Source organism: Primulina tabacum, chromosome 3 (assembly GCF_025594145.1).
Source record: "Primulina tabacum isolate GXHZ01 chromosome 3, ASM2559414v2, whole genome shotgun sequence".
Lineage (NCBI taxonomy): Eukaryota > Viridiplantae > Streptophyta > Magnoliopsida > Lamiales > Gesneriaceae > Primulina > Primulina tabacum.
Window position 1 is genome coordinate 13,277,234 of NC_134552.1, and position 16,944 is coordinate 13,294,177.

At 33.5% G+C, this 16,944-nt stretch overlaps 2 protein-coding genes across 4 annotated transcripts; both read right to left on the reverse strand.

Moving 5' to 3' along the window:
* Positions 1-3,857: 3,857 nt before the first annotated feature.
* Positions 3,858-6,878, reverse strand: LOC142540548 (uncharacterized). Of its 2 annotated transcripts, none has more exons than XM_075646791.1 (5): positions 6,386-6,878; positions 6,022-6,196; positions 4,799-5,768; positions 4,627-4,708; positions 3,858-4,296 (listed from the first exon to the last, which is right to left on the reverse strand). In XM_075646791.1, the coding sequence occupies exons 1-5, from the start codon at positions 6,413-6,415 to the stop codon at positions 4,093-4,095; spliced, it is 1,461 nt and encodes a 486-aa protein (XP_075502906.1). In that variant the 5' UTR covers positions 6,416-6,878; the 3' UTR covers positions 3,858-4,092. The 2 variants fall into 2 exon arrangements, with proteins under 2 accessions (XP_075502906.1, XP_075502905.1); XM_075646790.1 differs by having other exon boundaries at positions 4,799-5,780; positions 6,386-6,875.
* Positions 6,879-8,317: 1,439 nt separating this feature from the next.
* LOC142540549 (CBL-interacting protein kinase 23-like) lies at positions 8,318-12,927 on the reverse strand. 2 transcript variants are annotated; one of them, XR_012819115.1, is made up of 16 exons: positions 11,905-12,927; positions 11,381-11,443; positions 11,189-11,260; positions 10,983-11,090; positions 10,815-10,895; positions 10,650-10,703; positions 10,436-10,561; positions 10,149-10,238; positions 9,889-10,008; positions 9,680-9,805; positions 9,462-9,578; positions 9,294-9,350; positions 9,108-9,182; positions 8,924-9,002; positions 8,594-8,707; positions 8,318-8,559 (listed from the first exon to the last, which is right to left on the reverse strand). XR_012819115.1 is itself a non-coding variant. In XM_075646793.1 (15 exons), exons 1-15 carry the CDS (start codon positions 12,109-12,111, stop codon positions 8,691-8,693), a joined length of 1,392 nt encoding a protein of 463 aa, XP_075502908.1. In that variant the 5' UTR covers positions 12,112-12,927; the 3' UTR covers positions 8,318-8,690. The 2 variants fall into 2 exon arrangements, 1 of the variants encoding a protein (XP_075502908.1); XM_075646793.1 differs by having other exon boundaries at positions 8,318-8,707.
* Positions 12,928-16,944: the final 4,017 nt, after the last annotated feature.

A 16,944-nucleotide genomic window follows, 5' to 3' on the forward strand; every position in this document is an offset into this window, starting at 1 on the left:
GTTTTTTTTATTTGTATCAGAGCTCAGATTCGTCGTTATATGTTGAACTGTCTTTATATATCATTTATTAATGTCTTGTAAAACTTCAAACTCCATTTGTTTTATTCCTTGTCGTACTCATAAACTTCAAGCTCCAGTCGGTTGTATTAAGCTATTTGGTATATATAACGACTTAGACAATTTTGATCATTGAATTGTTTACATTTTAATTCTCAAAGTAACCATGCATATCAAATTAAATATGCTTAGAAACGCTGTTATTATTATTTATTAACGTAAATATAAACAAATGTTTTAAAAATAATTACTTATTTGGAGAATTTATTTGGTTTAGATACTTAAACGTACATGAATAAAACGTCAGGTTCTTGAGAGATATCAATTGGTTGATTTTAAGTGATTTTTAATTGCTTTGACTTGAAATTATAATGAATTGGTTTTTATCAATTTCATTTAATCCGCATTTATTGAAGTTTTGCCAAGTGAAAAAGACAGAAAAAACAATTAAATATACATTTAAAGTGATATCATCTTTTACAGTTAGATTATTATTAAAAGTGATGTCAACTTTTATTTTTACATAAATTATTATGAAAATTCTTATAAAAATTTGTGAAAATAAATCCAGATTTTGGGATGATTTTATGCTTACACTTTGAAAATATTTTCGCGATCTATTTGTATGAATATTTTGTAGAAATAGAGATGAATGATTTTTCTAATTATAACATGACGGAATCCTTATTTCTCGATTTGAAAAAAATCATTATTAGAGAGTTTTTTTTAAATAATATAATATATTGAATATATCGAGCGACCAATTTTATTTCTAAACGAATCAAAAAAATTAAAAGACTTGAACTATTTGACCAATTTTGCATAAAAGTATACAGTAAAAACTTGTGTGAGACGGTCTCACAGATCGTATTTTGTGATACGGATCTCTAATTTGGTTCATTCATGAAAAAATATTACTTTTTATAGTGAATATCGGTAGGGTTGACATGTCTCACAGATAAAGATTCGTGAGATAGTCTCACAAGAGACCTACTCAAAGTATATAAAACCAACGAAACCAAATATTTTTTTTTCTGGTTCTACACGTATTATTTGATTTACTCATTTAATAAAATCACCAAAATTAATTTCATATAAATTTTATTCATTGGGTTTATTTAACTTTTATCCAAAATAAATATACCCACAAAACAAGTAATTTAAAATACTAATCCCATAATTTATTCCTTCGCTTTCGTCTTCAGATGGATTCCATTTCTTTTCTTCGTTTTAGTCGTCGACCTCGAGTAGTTGTGTCGTGCGCACCAACCCCGTTAATAGGAGAAATCTAAAACCTAAAGTGGAAGTGAAATCATAATTTTCAAAATCGAATTTTCGAATCATACAAAACCAAAGTGGTCGACATGTCTTTAGATTTTCCAAATATAATAATATAGGACATATATAATACCAGATTAAAGATTCTAATGACGCCCTCAATGTAGTACTATAATTGATGTGATCGAGTAAATTGGTTTTGAAGTGGACAATTTTCACCATGTAAGATTAGGATTGTCCAGGAAAAGATTATCCCTTGCTTTTATAATATTTACACACTTTAAAATAACAAAGATCGTTAGTAGGCCGTCGGATGGTTCACAGAAGTATCTATTTCGATGTTCAAATCAAATTTTGATGAAGATGACGATGAATTAACTCTGCGTATATATTTGTAATATAAAGATTCTATCAGACAAATAAAAAAAATAAAAACAAGAAAATGTCCAGCTCCAGCTTTCAAAAAAGGACACGTGTCGGTAATGCCGACACCAACATCAGGATCTGTCCAAGTCATGAGAAACGGGACCTTAGATTAAGATATTCACGGTCCAATTGTCATTCCAGTCTGTTAGATAAGTAAACATTAAACTGTTTGGCAGTTATTATTTTTATTTTAAATTAAATACTATTTCTTGTTATCGGGGGTTTGTTTCATCCTATCCATGTGAACATTGTCCCCATGATAGGATGGATGGCCAAGATTTGTCCATGCATATATATGACCCACTTTTTTTTTCTGAAATTGTATGTGTGGCAAGATCTTACCCGTTGAAATGAAGTGAGGTTAGTGCTCACATAGGTAGGATCTCATTAACCGTTTTTGGGATCTCTTTGAACCGAATCACGTGTGAGACCTTCAGCCCCACCGTCTCCACATTTTCTTTATTAGCTCAATTCAATACTTCAACATTTCCCATGCACATTCTTAAAATTTAAAATGAAACAGCTTGCATACACGAGCATTGAGATCTCGAGGGTTTAGTCAGTGCACAATCGATGTATAACGATTGTAATAAAACAATTCCAAGATTAACGTTATTTCTAGTAAATTGATTATGTCATTTATGCAATTGCATAAAATCGCATAATAGATAGTAAACTTATATGTGATCATTAAAACTTCAGACATATTTAACCAAAAAAATATATTTTATTTAAAAATTTTGAAAATGTCTGAAAATCCAATGACTATATTTTATCAGATTCAAATATTTGTTTATAAATAAACATTCATTATGATTTCATTTTATACGCAATTTTCAATTTAAATATTAAATGAAATTAAAAATTAATATTTCAACATCATTAATCACAATGATGCTTCATTATGGAACCTAGGCTTTAGGAGATATAATTCAGAATATCATTGAGAATTTTGTTCCATAGTCTTTAGGAGATATAATTCAGAATATCATTGAGAATTTTGTTTAAAAGGTTAGCAAAAACTTGTGTGAGACGGTCTCACGGGTCGTATTTGGTGAGACAGGATATCTTATTTGGGTCATTCATGAAAAAATATTAATTTTTATGCTAAGAATATTACTTTTTATTGTAAATATCAATAGGGTTGACCGTTCACAGATAAATATCCGTAAGACCGTCTCACAAGAGACCTACTCTAAAAAGTTTACTACTCGAAATTCGGCTTCAATTTCCTTCTTACATGTGTGGGCCAAAGGTTAGAATTAGGCCATATATCATGAGAGATTTCAGAGGGGGTTGACTTTAATCAGCCAAGAATTAATCAGGCAAATTCATCAAAAATGTGTGTTATGTTCGGACAAGTATTTTGAAAATTTTAATGTTACTGCAAACAAAACAAATCTAAAATTAAAAATTTTATAGAATAGTTGTCGAAACTAAATTTTAAAAAAAAAATTATAAATTTTGTAAAAACCATTGAAAAAATCCTTTAAATCTATACTAAAAACTATTTTTGTACCAAAAACTTATTTAATTTATACTGAGAGAAGTTCCTTACAACTTACTCTTTGTTTATTTGATGTACTAATTATCTAATTATAATAATATTTAATAGAACAATTATTCAAAGAAATTTTGAATATTTATTTATGTCTTGGTATTTACCATCGTTGGATTAAATGTCTAATTAAGAAACAGGTATAATTATATGTATTAAATTAATAACTTTTAACCTCCCTGTCCAATTTTAACATATTTCAAGTAACTTGCTGAATGTTCCGGTAAGTTTAGATTGATCAGTTATTTTGGCATATGATTTTTTTATATAAAAAAATTAAATATATAATATTCACACATGTGTACTAGATTCAGATTTTTAAAATATAATTTTTAAAAATAAAAAAGTCATTGCTTCAAATTTTTTTTTTGACAAACTTATTTATAATCTTTGAACTATTTTTTTCTACACGTTCAATGCTATGTTATTATGTTTGCATATCAACTTCTGCGCTTTCGGAATGTACCAAGATGATTTAAACGATGAATTTGAAATGACATTCATCGTAATTATCATTGAATCTACATAGTTGACGATATGAATTCATCACAGCAATCAACCTTTAATTATTTGCTAAAAAGAGTAACACATCTAGCAGGAAGCTTTTCATTCCTTCAGGATGATAAGTGTGCAGATCAACAAACACAAATAACAATCCTCCGAAACAGGGAAGCTAGCAAAAGAGACTCTATTCCGAGCTGTGGATTGCATATCATGGTTGATGGTTAGATGGATTCAACCTCTTACCTTGGCTTCATGAATCTGCCTTTAAATTACCACCAACCACAGCAGATAGCCGGGGCTGATGGAATTTGACCCGTTCGACGAATATGAGCGGCCTGATATTTAGTTTTAACAGCCCCACGATTTCTTCTTTCTTCAGCTGCTGCCCTCTTTTCCTCTGATTTTTGAGTTGCCCGTGTTATTTTCTTCACCATTCTTGATTGTGCTTGTGCTCTCATTTGCACAATTTGAGCCTGAAAACAAAAAAAAAAACATTTCCTTCATATGCATAGCATCAATGTGAACGAATGTCGGACGAACATTGCTACCACTTAGTGTAGGTCTAGTAGGAATTCAAGAATTCGAGATCAGTTGTGCACGAAAAGAATGCAAAAATGAGGCCAGGAAAGTCCAGAAAAACCAAATATGGGTATAAATTTTGGCATCTCCGAGAATCTGTGATTGAATCGGTTAGGGAGTTTTTTCCCAACGTCATGCCAATCGTATTTCAGATATGAACTTGCGTGAATACAATGATGTAGTTATCATATTGGAGTCATAGATACGAGATGAGAGATTTCTACCTCTATTTTTTCCATTTCTGCTTCGAGCTTCGCTTTCTGCTGATTTTCCCATGCTTGGATTCTCGTTTCTTCTCGCTGAAACCTGATGGTTGTTGAATCAAAAGTTTTAGTTATTTCACAAATAGTTGCTTAACGAAATTTTACGGAGGTAACATTAGCATTTAGGATGAACCTTGCAGCATGCTTGGATTTTTCAGCTTCTTCCCATGCAGCTGCCCTCGTGGCATAAGCAATTCGCTCGAGCTCGAACAAATCAACATTCTCATTCCCACAACCACTAATTTCTTTCTCAACCTTACTAGCCCAGGCAGCAATATTCATCTTACCAAGCTGCGCACCGAGCGCCACAATCTCCCTCCTTGTCTTGAGCTTCTGCTCTTGCTCAGCCAAATCCATTTTCCCGTTTCTAGTGACATCCCGAGTCGCATTGCTGATAGATCGTTCTGTCGGTGAGGGTGCCGGATCGTCTCTTCGAGGAGTAGAGGTTATAGATGAAATTGGGCTACGAAGAGGGGTCGCTGCTCCTATTGGAGTATTACTTTTTGAAGGTTCTTGACTAGGAATTGGCGTCATTTCGGTTCCCATGTCTCTCATTGAAACTGATCTTATAGAAGAAACACCTGAAGGCCGTTGATTGCTTCTTGTTTCATCTGTCAAATCTTTACTTTCTACACATGAATCAACGAACAAATCTCCTCCGGAGGTAAAAGTCCGTCTCCCTGATGGCTTATTCTCAAAACTAGGACATTCTGTGGGGACTATACCCTGTTCCTCGTTCACCACATCATTCAGATTTATATTCTTCGAAATCCCAGATTGAATAAAGTGCCTATTCACAATCCACTTTTCTGCATCATTCCATTTTGAGGACATTGGCTTTGATAAGGACCTTGACAAAGAACGTTGAAGTGGTTTCTTCTCTTTATCGAACTCAAACCTCGGCGTAGTGCCGGAATCAATAGTTTCATCTTCGTATGTAGTAACTGGGTATATCGAACTAGAATTCCTGCCATTAATCTCTGAAAATAGCTGCATCCTAACGTTCTCATTTTCACCGAGTGTGAGCTCTTCAGACTGCAAGAAGTTTCGGGAATTTTGGCTGGTATGACAGACTTGATCATCAGATTTTATTGGTGGAACTTCTGAACTTGAAACTGCAGGAAAAGGAGAAAAGGCTTAAAATATGAACCAAGGTTTAATTTCATTCATCTAAATAAAAATTAGATCTTATTGTAATCATTTCAGAACCCAAGGACACATAATTATGATACAATAAAGAACTAGGCTCAAACTTGATAATGTCACACTACACAGCATACAAAAGCTACAAAGAGAAACGAACAGTTTATAGAGCGTTAAAACGCAAATACACAGAACGTGGAAGAGTTGTCAAACCTTCCTCTCCAAAATCTCCATTTTCAGCGGCCAACAAGCCGTTATTTCCAAATTCTGAATCCTGAAACCTGGAAGGAGAAGATGTTCTCGAAGAGTTATTGTTTGATTCATTTTGGTTCTTGTGATGTGGAGATCCCAGAAGCTTCATCCTCAACTTACTTGGAGAAATACCCGCCTGCATCAAAACAATCAATATACTTAATCAATGCTTCCCAAACTCAGAGACCAAAATCTCGCCCAGCCCACCAAATAACAATCCTCAAATAGCAAGAGGAACGAGCAATTTAGCAAACAGAACAGGAAAAAACTCGTGACATATACAAAGCAACCTCAAACAAAAGGCTCCAGAGAACAGAGTAGGTACCTTAACCTTGTGTATCCTCTTGTAGTCCATGAACGCCCTTCCCTTCAACCTTCTCTCACACCCAGTTGAGTAAAACAAAATCTTAACAGATGGAACCAGTCAAAGAAGGAGCTATAGCTCTGTTAATTCCACAGATTTGCTTATATATATATTATGAAAACAGAAAAGGGATGCGAACTTAAAATCTTTCTCCGACTGCCATGTGAAAGAGTAACTTTGCCCATTTGCGTGCAAACCAAAACACAATAATGATGACGATTTTTGCAGAAGTCAGTCAAAAGATACTTAAATCGACACATCCATCAATACAAAACCCTTGTCCATTGCGTGAGTCAATCAATGAATGAATAGTGTCAGGGTACTGAAATCTATGACAGACACGAGCCTTCCCATCGAAACTAATGAAATCAATTTCTTTCTTAAGATATAGGACTCATCCATTTATTTTTATGAAGTGAAAACTCATTATCGTCCATTGCGATGAATTTTCGAACTAAAACAATCCATTCATTCTGTGATAGAAAAAATCGAACGTTTTGATAATTGATAAAAAGTTCATTTGCTCCACCCACTCGAATATTTTATTTACAAGATTACATTTATTAGCAATTTAACATTAGTGTATATGAATTGATGCATAAGTATGAAGTTGATGGTTAAATTTCGTTCTCCGATTTAGAAAAATAAATAATAAATAAATTAAGTTGATGGCCATGTGACCACGCACCCAATACGAGGTTTGGCCAATCACGTTTGCAAAAGCCACAAATTATGACATGTGCATGCCCATTATAGTATAGTATAGTATAATTATATGTAATAATAACAGACTTTAATCCCACTCATTTAGGCCCAAACCCCTAGGACTGATCAAGCACCACACTCACAAGCGAATTATGTCCATGGAACCATCGCTGAGAGTTCGCCCAAATTAGGCTCAAGATTGATCACTTTTGACGAGATCTTACTAACAACGGTAGACTTGTCAATTTGAGAATGAGGGTCGTTGTACTTCCTATGTTCTTAATAGGAATGAGGATCTCATTGGATCTACGACGATGTAAGATTGTCTGTGTGATCGTGGGAGAAATCGTCAATCTTTGACACTTATAACTAGTAATTCTTGAAAATGACTTGTCTAAAAGTTTTGAGGTCGGTTTTTTGGTTGAATCTCAAGAAAGAAGACTCTCGAACGGGAGACCAAATGAATATATGTTCTTGTGCAGGGGTATATTTTAGGACATTGAGCTTACTCGAATTGAGGGGTTTAGTTCCCGATCTAAGACGTTGACCTCAGATTTTGCCAAAATTAATATCATGCTCCACCTATAAATACCAGATTTGGTTTATGATCTAAATTTATCGTATCTTGTATTTATATTCATCATATATTTTCTAGTATTTTATTTGAGTTTCAAAATAGATACGTTTAAGAGCACACCTCCGATATTCTTCTAACGTCCATTCTTGATTTCAGGGAGCTTGGTCGTCCGAACATGGTTCACTCAGTAATGTAAAATTGAACTAAAGGTCATAAATATGTTGTAAAATGTGAAGCTTAGATTCAAAGTAAACAAAATTAATATATAAATTAATAATGGTTGATGAGTTTCGGATTTATAGGTGACAATAAGGTTCGAATTTCAGAGTGAGATGAGGCCCGAATTGCCCAAATTATCCACGGATATGATTGTATTTCTTGAAATTTAGGTTCGCATGGTTGGATCGTAGATGGTCGATTCGGTGCTATGGAGGAAACTACAATTAAGACAACAATTTCAACTAAAAGCTATTTTTATTCGAGACATGAGCTAATCATGTCATTTACAATATAAAATAACATTTTAGACATAAAAAATAATATTTTTTCATGAGCGACCCAAATAGAAAATTCATCTCATAAAATTAACCAATAAACCATCTTACAAGAACTTTTGTGAAAAAGCTTTAAACATTGAAATAATGCAATAATTTTACAATATTTTTCATGAGCGATCCAAATAGAAGATTCATCTCATAAAATTAACCAATAAACTGTCCGAAGAATTTTACATACATAGCAAATAGCTTGAGACTAAACCTAGAAAAATTCATCAACAGTTAATTGGTATAGGATTCAGTGTGGCCCAATCATGACTACAAATTCACCCAATGTGGCATATTATTTTCCCATTTTCTTCACATTTAATTGATGATGTGATTTCGATGTTCGGAAGGTGGATGGTTTAACAAAGATGACAAAAATAAAAGATAAATACATAGTCCACGCCGAAAACTATTCATACCAAACACCAATATCAAGACTTCAAGATACCTGCGCACCTGAAATAAGTAAAGATCGAAAACCAAATCAAACTTTTAATGATTTCATGTGTTGGGAAAAAGGTGAGAGCCTATATAGGATGGACCGGAAAGATCGAAAATAAGACGACTTTATACAGGGAAGACATTTGCTCGCCCTGCTAAGTCCATCATCGATCATGAGGCGAATTGCATCTCGCAAAATGGACTGCTTGTATTTCATATTAAAGAACTAACCCTCGTTCGCCTCTTCTTTTATTTCATCGGTCGTTTTCCACACGATATCTTTCAAACCAGTGGACAGGTTCTTGTAAAACTGCACTTGAAGAGATATAACATGTTTACCCTCATAACTATTCACGTTGCAAAAATTCACTTATTTGAAGTTAAATAAGAATTTGGCAATTGTAGTAGTAAGTACTTTGTGAAATTCCAATGTATCTCCTCCAGTCTTGCGAAGCTCAACCATGTGAAGAGATGGCGCCACTTCAAGAATCTGCACGAGAATTTAGTATCAGATGAGGCCAACAAACAACAATACTACACTACTGCTTTCACATAAACTTGAACTGGGGACTTTATGCAATGCTCTGTACACAGAACATACCTCTGTAGCAACAGATAGATGACCCTTGCGTCCCGACTTCTCCCCATGAAGTTTCATCTAACAATGATAAAACATGCAAGGCTGATTATAAATTTAGAGATGGAAAAAAATTGTTCAGGATGCCTTGGACAGTACAATAATAAGTTTTGGTAATGGATGTGAAATCACCTTGTAGTTATTTTTCTTGACATCAAACCCCATCGGCACAGCAGCTTGCTCAATTTTCGAGATAATCTCCTTCGCAGGACACTTGGATGCAAATCTCGTTTCTCGTTTAACAAGCCCCTATAAAATAAAAGAATACACCAGACATCTCATCGATATTTTCATAATGGGGCGATTCTATGCTTCTTCATCAACAAAAATGTAACAGATTAAAAACTAACCATTTGTTTTTCAAAGAGTGAACTGAGATTAAGACCTTGGGATGTAGAGATAAGCTCAAAGGCATTCATGGTTACAGGCGTGGAAGGCCGTTCCTCCCGCCTCTCCACGACAAGGTCAGGAGAGTCCTGAATGTAGATTTGAATACTTATAGAAAATCGTTACAAAGTATTAGGACAAACGTGCATACGAGAGGAGTATCAATACTTACAGTAGCTTCATTAAAAATAGCATCGATGTCATCAAGATTAACATCCTCGTGTTCAAAAACAGGTAGCTTAAATCCTTTCTTGAACCAATCATTCTCAAGTATCTCAGCAATTGTTATCCGCTGTTTCGAATGGCAAAGCATGCGATTATTTACCAATTATATAATCAACAATATTTAAAGCATATGGGACTACAAATAACCAGGGAACCCTGGTTGGGCCCGGTGGGTTTTAGTGATCAAGATTGCAAAAGTGAACATACAGTCAATGGATTGGGATCCAAAATTCTTTTGATCAATTTCTTTGCACCAGAGGAAAACCATGGAGGAATCGAGAAGTCCGCCTTAAATATCTGCATTCAATTGAATATAAAAATTATTTTAAGTTTGTATTTAGAAGACAAATAACACAAATGATCTCAGCCACCAAAGTTCGCAAGAAATCCAAAAATATTTACCATATCGACAAAAAAAGCAAGGAAAATAAATTCTTAATGGAGTTCCTGGCCTTCTAGAATTATTAACAAGATGACAATCAATGACTAATTACCCTCTTGTACAACGTCATGAGGTTCGATTCTTCGAAGGGCAAATAACCAGCCATAAGAACAAAAAGAATAACACCACATGACCAAAGATCTGCCTTAGCTCCATCATAACCTTTATTGTTTATAACCTAAACGATACCAAAAGGAGATGGTCAAAGAATAATTCAGAAAACCAAAAATATGCTAACTCAAAACGAATAATTATTAATTGCAAACCTCTGGAGCAACATAGTTTGGTGTACCGCATGTAGTGTGAAGTAACCCATCTTCCTATCAACCAGATCAAGAATTTGGACTTGAGAATCATTTTGTGCGTCTAATTCTAGAGTTTACTGTATAAATAAACGATGTAGAGAGGAGATATGGAAGATTTGAACTAACCCGAACTTGCTGAGATAGTGCACTCAGTCCAAAGTCAGAAACTTTAAGAATCCCAGTAGTATCGAGCAGCAAATTCTCCGGCTATAAATCAAGAAAAAATAATGACATGAGACCCAATTCTTAATTGATAAATTCTTGGTAAACTGAGAGATAAATGAAAAAACATACTTTAAGGTCCCGATGATAAACGCCTCTGCTATGGCAGTAATCAATAGCATTAATGAGCTGGTGAAAATAGGTTCTCGCCTCATCTTCTTTCAGCCTCCCTCTGCTAGCCTGGACTCTCAGAAAAAACGTCATAACATTCACTTGATTTATACAGCATATAAACGGATTGCCGTTATTACATATAGGCAAAAATCAGTGGGACATACAATTTTGTCAAAGAGTTCGCCACCGGTGACGAACTCCATAACGATGTATATCTTCGTCTTGCTGGCCATAACCTATAGGAGAAGATCTTTGTTTGTTTAACAAATCATAGAACTTTTAAATGATGAACACGACGATATCTAAGTAAAACCAAGGGTTCTGTAAATCTTTTGTCTAATCAAATTTATATCAACCTCGAACATCCGGATGACATTTGGATGCCTTATTAATTTCATGGTTGAGATTTCACGCTTAATCTGCAAATGGGATAGATGAGAAAATTGAACAACTGATACAATTTTTTTATAAAAAACAAAAAGAAAGACAATCGGAAAAGAGCATTCCCATGCCACGAGCAACTTTAATCACCAGCTAGTTGACAAGAGGATCAAATCAGGGAAAGGAACCGATAAATTCCACTTATGATAAGGCAAAAAAACATCAATCAGAAACCATTTTACGCCATCTTAAACAAAGACTCGTAACAAGGCAGACTCATAAAGGGGCAAAGACATAAGTTGCATATCATTAAAAAGCCGCGATTCGATCCAAATTTTTACACATTCACAATCACCAACTATATCCAATAAGGCATCAAATCCAAACAGAACAGCAAAGACGCCAATCTTCTACAGAAAGAACAAAAGAAAACAGTAAAATTACAGTTCAAGAATCTGTAAAGACCCCCAAAAATAAAAATAAAAATAAAAAACAGCACCTGACCGATCATTTTGTGCTTGAGAACCTTCTCTTTATCAAGAATCTTGATAGCCACATTCTCACCTGTCTCCAAATTCTTCGCAAATTTCACTTTCGCAAAAGTCCCTTCACCAAGAGTTCTCCCCAGTTCATATCTCCCCACCCTAGTCCTCCCAGCCGAACTCCCACTCCCTCCAGCAACGCTTGATTTCGATGCCATCACCATCAGGGAAAAAAATCTCTATCTGTCTGTATACGTCTATGTATAGATTCGACCAAAATAATTCTTGATATTTCCACAAATCCCACGATTTCCTTCGACACTACCCAGATTTCCAAATACAAATCCCATCCATTTACCCCTCTCTCTTTTTCTTTTTTTTAATCCCCCTTTGACGGTCTCCCTTATATCGACGGGTAAGGGTCCCTTTCTATGGATTTTCTTGAATACTCTACCCTAAAGCCTTTTCTTTTTGCAAGGTTGCCACACCTGAGACTTCGCAAGACTCATATTACGTTTCCTGAAACTTACTCTCTCACAAAGATATAGAAGGTAACAAGAAATCCGATAAAGGGATTTCAGATCACAAGCGTTTCAAAATTTCCGCTCCTAACCCGGGTAAAATTTCCAAAACAGAAAATTTTAGCGCAGAGGCCATCAATAATCATCGAGTAGGATATTTAGCGATGAATATGTTCATATATATTTGGATAAAAAACAGAAAAGATTCGTGAATGATTGGATTTGTGGTGGAACTCGAGTCTCTCGGATTGTGTCGGAGTCCTGAGGCTATCAAGAAAGAACCGGCAAATGAGAAATAACGGATTGCTAAAAATTAAAACTTTCGGATAATTTTCGATAATAATAAGAGGATTTGCGAGAAAATGGTAGGTGAGGATGAAATCATATACGCAGGATAACGGGTCGCATTAGATTTGATTGGCGGGCTTCGATGCAGTCAGAGGATCGGAGTTGACAACCGAGGAAGGTGATTCCCGAATCAGCAGGGAGTGTTAGAATGCGGCGGGGTGCAGAGGGGAATTTATCACTACGTGTCAAATTGAAACTCGTTTTTCACACGGTTTTGTTTTGTCAGTCCAATATTACGTAAGTTTTTTTTATGTGAATTCTGAAAAATAAATGAAAATTTTCTACGTAACAATTTTTTAATTTCAATGTAATAATTATACTTTTTTTAAAAAAAAAATCATCTTTATTTTGACAGAAGACTATGTTATATTGTTGATTCGAGATCTCGTTGTTGACGTAACTGATTTTTCGACGCTTCCTTCACATATTCTAGCGATTTTTTTTAAAAAAAATGTTTACATAAAACCAAGTTATTGCAATGAAACTGAGACATAATTTAATGGCAAAAACTTGTGTGAGACGGTCTTACGGATCGTATTTTGTGATACGGATATCTTACTTGGGTCATCTATGAAAAAACATTACTTTTTAAGCTAATAATATTACTTTTTATCGTGAATATCGGTAAAGTTAATCTGTTTCACAGATAAAGATTCGTGAGATCATCTCACAAAATATCTACCCTAATTTAATTGAGTATTAAAATAGTCTATCTTACCTTATTTATTTTAGTAAATTCTCGATGAATAAATCAATTTTATTTGTACTATGGTGAATTGACAAATATTTAGGTGGTCAAAATCCATTTAAGTGGTCAATTTTGGTATAATTGACTAATACCCAATCGTATTGAACACGTGAGGGAAATCGATTTTTGTTTTAATCCGATTTTTTAAAATCTTTTTTTTATCTATGTTTTGACTTAAAAATTCATTCAGTTAGTAAATTTTAATTTTTTTAGAGTAGGTCTCTTGTGAGATCATCGCACGAAGTAATAAAAAGTAATACTTTTAGCATAAAAAAGTAATATTTTTTCATGAATGACTCAAATAAAATATCAGTCTCACAAATTACGACCCGTGAGACCGTCTCATACGAGTTTTTATTTTATTTTTTAAATTGTATGAGACTACAATTAATATATACCAAAAATAAAAATATTAGTTAGGTATAAAGTTTTGTAATATTGTGCTATTAATAAAAACATGTCAAGCAAAATTATATATAAAGACAAAAAAATTTTAATGATATATTAGTTATATATTGAGAAGATAAGTATTTTTTTTTATATAAAAAACATACCATTACACTAAATTGTGAACTCTAAGCCTTCAACACACACATATATATTTGAAAATTTTACATAGAGGTTTTAGTTAGAAATCAAATTACAGTTTTGGATTTTTGTTTTATACGTCATGTTAGAATCAAACACTTTTCACTGTACCAAAAATATAAAAACAAAAAAATATAATTTTTTATAGACGTCCAACTTTATTTTTTTATAATTATGTAAAGTCAGGGACGGACCTATGCTTGGCTCGTCCTAAGATGTAGCTCAGCCCAATTTTTTTTACAAGGAGTTATAGATATTCGAGCCAATTCTAATTTTTTTTGGTAAATATATATAGAGATTTAAGCACAGTCTAATTTTTTTAAAAGATATCACGGTGCAAATAAAGTTAATATATAGAATACCTATTTAACTTTCACAGTGAATAAATGTAGATTTTCAATATTTCAAAGGGAGTTTGGTGCAAATAACTCATAAAAGTGATAAATTTATTTTATCAATTCTTTTATTTAATAGAATTTAATTTTGAAAATACATTTAAAATATATTAAAAATATTTTTAAAATGAAAATTTTGAATCTAAGTGAAATTTGTTTTATATTACACGGTTTACATAGTAATTTATATAATATATAAATTTTGAAAAATTATATTGATTAAACTTCTTTTTTGAAAATTAACTCTCTTATTTCGAATACGTTAGGAACAATATGTTTTTTTTTTAAATAACAAGGTCATTTTGCTAACTATTTTCATATTAATATCTGATTTTTGATATATATATATATATATATATATTAACTTATTGTATTAAGTTCAAGTATACTCAACTTTAATTTCTGGATTCATACATGTGTAAATTGATATAAGAAGATCCATTTAATTGGATGTCAATAAGTTATAAAGTTAAGTCCATGAGTTCGGCGTGACGCCTCATATAAATGACCCCGACCCGACCCGACCCGACCCGACCCCGCATTAATTATTGAAACAATGCAATAATTTTACATACATAGCAAATGGTCTGAGACTGAACCCTCATCAACCATTCGTTGTGATAGGACCGTTTATTATTTAGATAAATTAGATTTTTCGAAGACCTGTATTATTTTCAATGGGGAAAGTTATATAGATATATGTGTGTGTATATATATATATATATATATATATCATATTTTACTCTCTTTCAAAAATCTTTTATATTTATAAACATATTTATTTATATTTTTCCGCTTATATATATATATATATATATATATATATATATATATATATATATATATGTGTAAAGACTAGACTTGTCGAATTGGGTTAGGTCCGTCAGGCCCGACCCGCCCCACTATAAAAATTGAACGGATTGGGTTGATAAAATACCAGTCCGTTTAAAGGCGGGCCATGTGGGGAACCCGGACGCTAATTCATTCCTTAATCGTCTTTAGGAATAATTCAAACATTTATAATAAACAGGGTCTAAATTTTTTTTTTAAAATACAAAGCGGAAACGTAATGTAATTCAATTCAAATTACATATTAAACATAAAAATATAAATCTTGTACTATCTACAAGAATTCAACTAGGTTCAACTATATATCAGTGCTGAATCCTAAGTTGCTTCGAAGCCCGGATCTCCACGCTATCTAGTCCAGCCTCGTTCTCTTTTTGACCCTGATCGTATCCCACCTGTTGCCATGCACACATACAAACAAGACAACAGCCGGATAACTCCGGTGAGAATTACATTCTCAGTATAAATCATGTATACATGCAATCATAAAAACAATGTAACCGCATATAACAGATATGTCTAACATGTATTCAAATCAGAATATAAATCAATATCAAGAATAAAACCTATTCTAAACATGTACCATCATCAGGAACATAAATCAATATGTACCCTATTCAGGAACATAATCAACATGAATCAATATAACTGTCAATTAAACTCATGACGTCACATTTAAGACTAGACTCAATCCTAGTCTAGGGATCCCGGTTTCCAAATGTGGTATTCCTATATCGAATTCAGTAATAGAAGGAACTCTGTTCCTATTACTCGATATAACCAAATATGGTGTTCCTATATCGAATTCCGTAATAGAAGAATTCCAATCCTATTACTCGATATAACCAATATCCGGTGTCCTGACCTATCCGTCATGGACTGTAGCTCTATCGCTAATATCTCATCTTGAGACATCGTGCAATGTGCCCGTGGCGATCCCGCCACTGTCAGGCACTTCCGTCCCAAGATGTCTACAATATCCTGTAACATCGTGCAATGTGCCCGTGGCGATCCCACCACTATCAGGCACTTCTGTCACAAGATTCTCGTCTAATACCTGCTATCTATCAATCAAGAGAACAAGTATATCAATCAAATCAATACAATAAGGTAAAGTATGTGATTTAGGGAAACTCGAGCCAAACCTCACTCGAGTTGTGCAATCTCAACTCAACATTAATTTATACCTTTGTCTTCTCGATCTGAAGTCAAATCTGTCCATATCAATCTGAAATACAATATCGCATAGGCACAATCTCAATATGCAACTCAATTTAAAATCTATTCTGATCAATACTCAAATCACACATAATCTGATCGATATCGAATCAAGATACAATCTAATCCATATCGACGATATCATGATATAATCGAAGTCACTACTGAATCTGATCAATATCAATCTACTGAGGTTTCGACGACATAACAATACAGTCTCGATAACCCCGTCAATTCCAACACCACAGATATAATACCAGAATTCATAATCAGTACCAATACAATTCCTAATCTCAATATCGGTACACTTAAAATCAGTAATAACTCAACTCTGATATCAAATCTCAATCAATTCAACTCTGAAAATCATAACAATTGTATAACCAGTCC

What these genes read in the sequence shown, in the direction of transcription:
- LOC142540548 (XM_075646790.1), bottom strand. Translation starts at nt 6,415, where the DNA reads ATGGACTACAAGAGGATACACAAGGTTAAG. An exon ending in TGGAGATTTTGGAGAGGAAG is followed by an intron (nt 5,781 to 6,021) that starts GTTTGACAACTC and finishes CTTTTCCTGCAG; the next exon opens with TTTCAAGTTCAGAAGTTCCA. An exon ending in AAATCCAAGCATGCTGCAAG is followed by an intron (nt 4,709 to 4,798) that starts GTTCATCCTAAA and finishes AACAACCATCAG; the next exon opens with GTTTCAGCGAGAAGAAACGA.
- LOC142540549 (XM_075646793.1), bottom strand. Translation starts at nt 12,111, where the DNA reads ATGGTGATGGCATCGAAATCAAGCGTTGCTGGAGGGAGTGGGAGTTCG. An exon ending in ATGTCATCCGGATGTTCGAG is followed by an intron (nt 11,261 to 11,380) that starts GTTGATATAAAT and finishes CTTCTCCTATAG; the next exon opens with GTTATGGCCAGCAAGACGAA. An exon ending in ATACATTGGAATTTCACAAA is followed by an intron (nt 9,003 to 9,107) that starts GTACTTACTACT and finishes CTTCAAGTGCAG; the next exon opens with TTTTACAAGAACCTGTCCAC.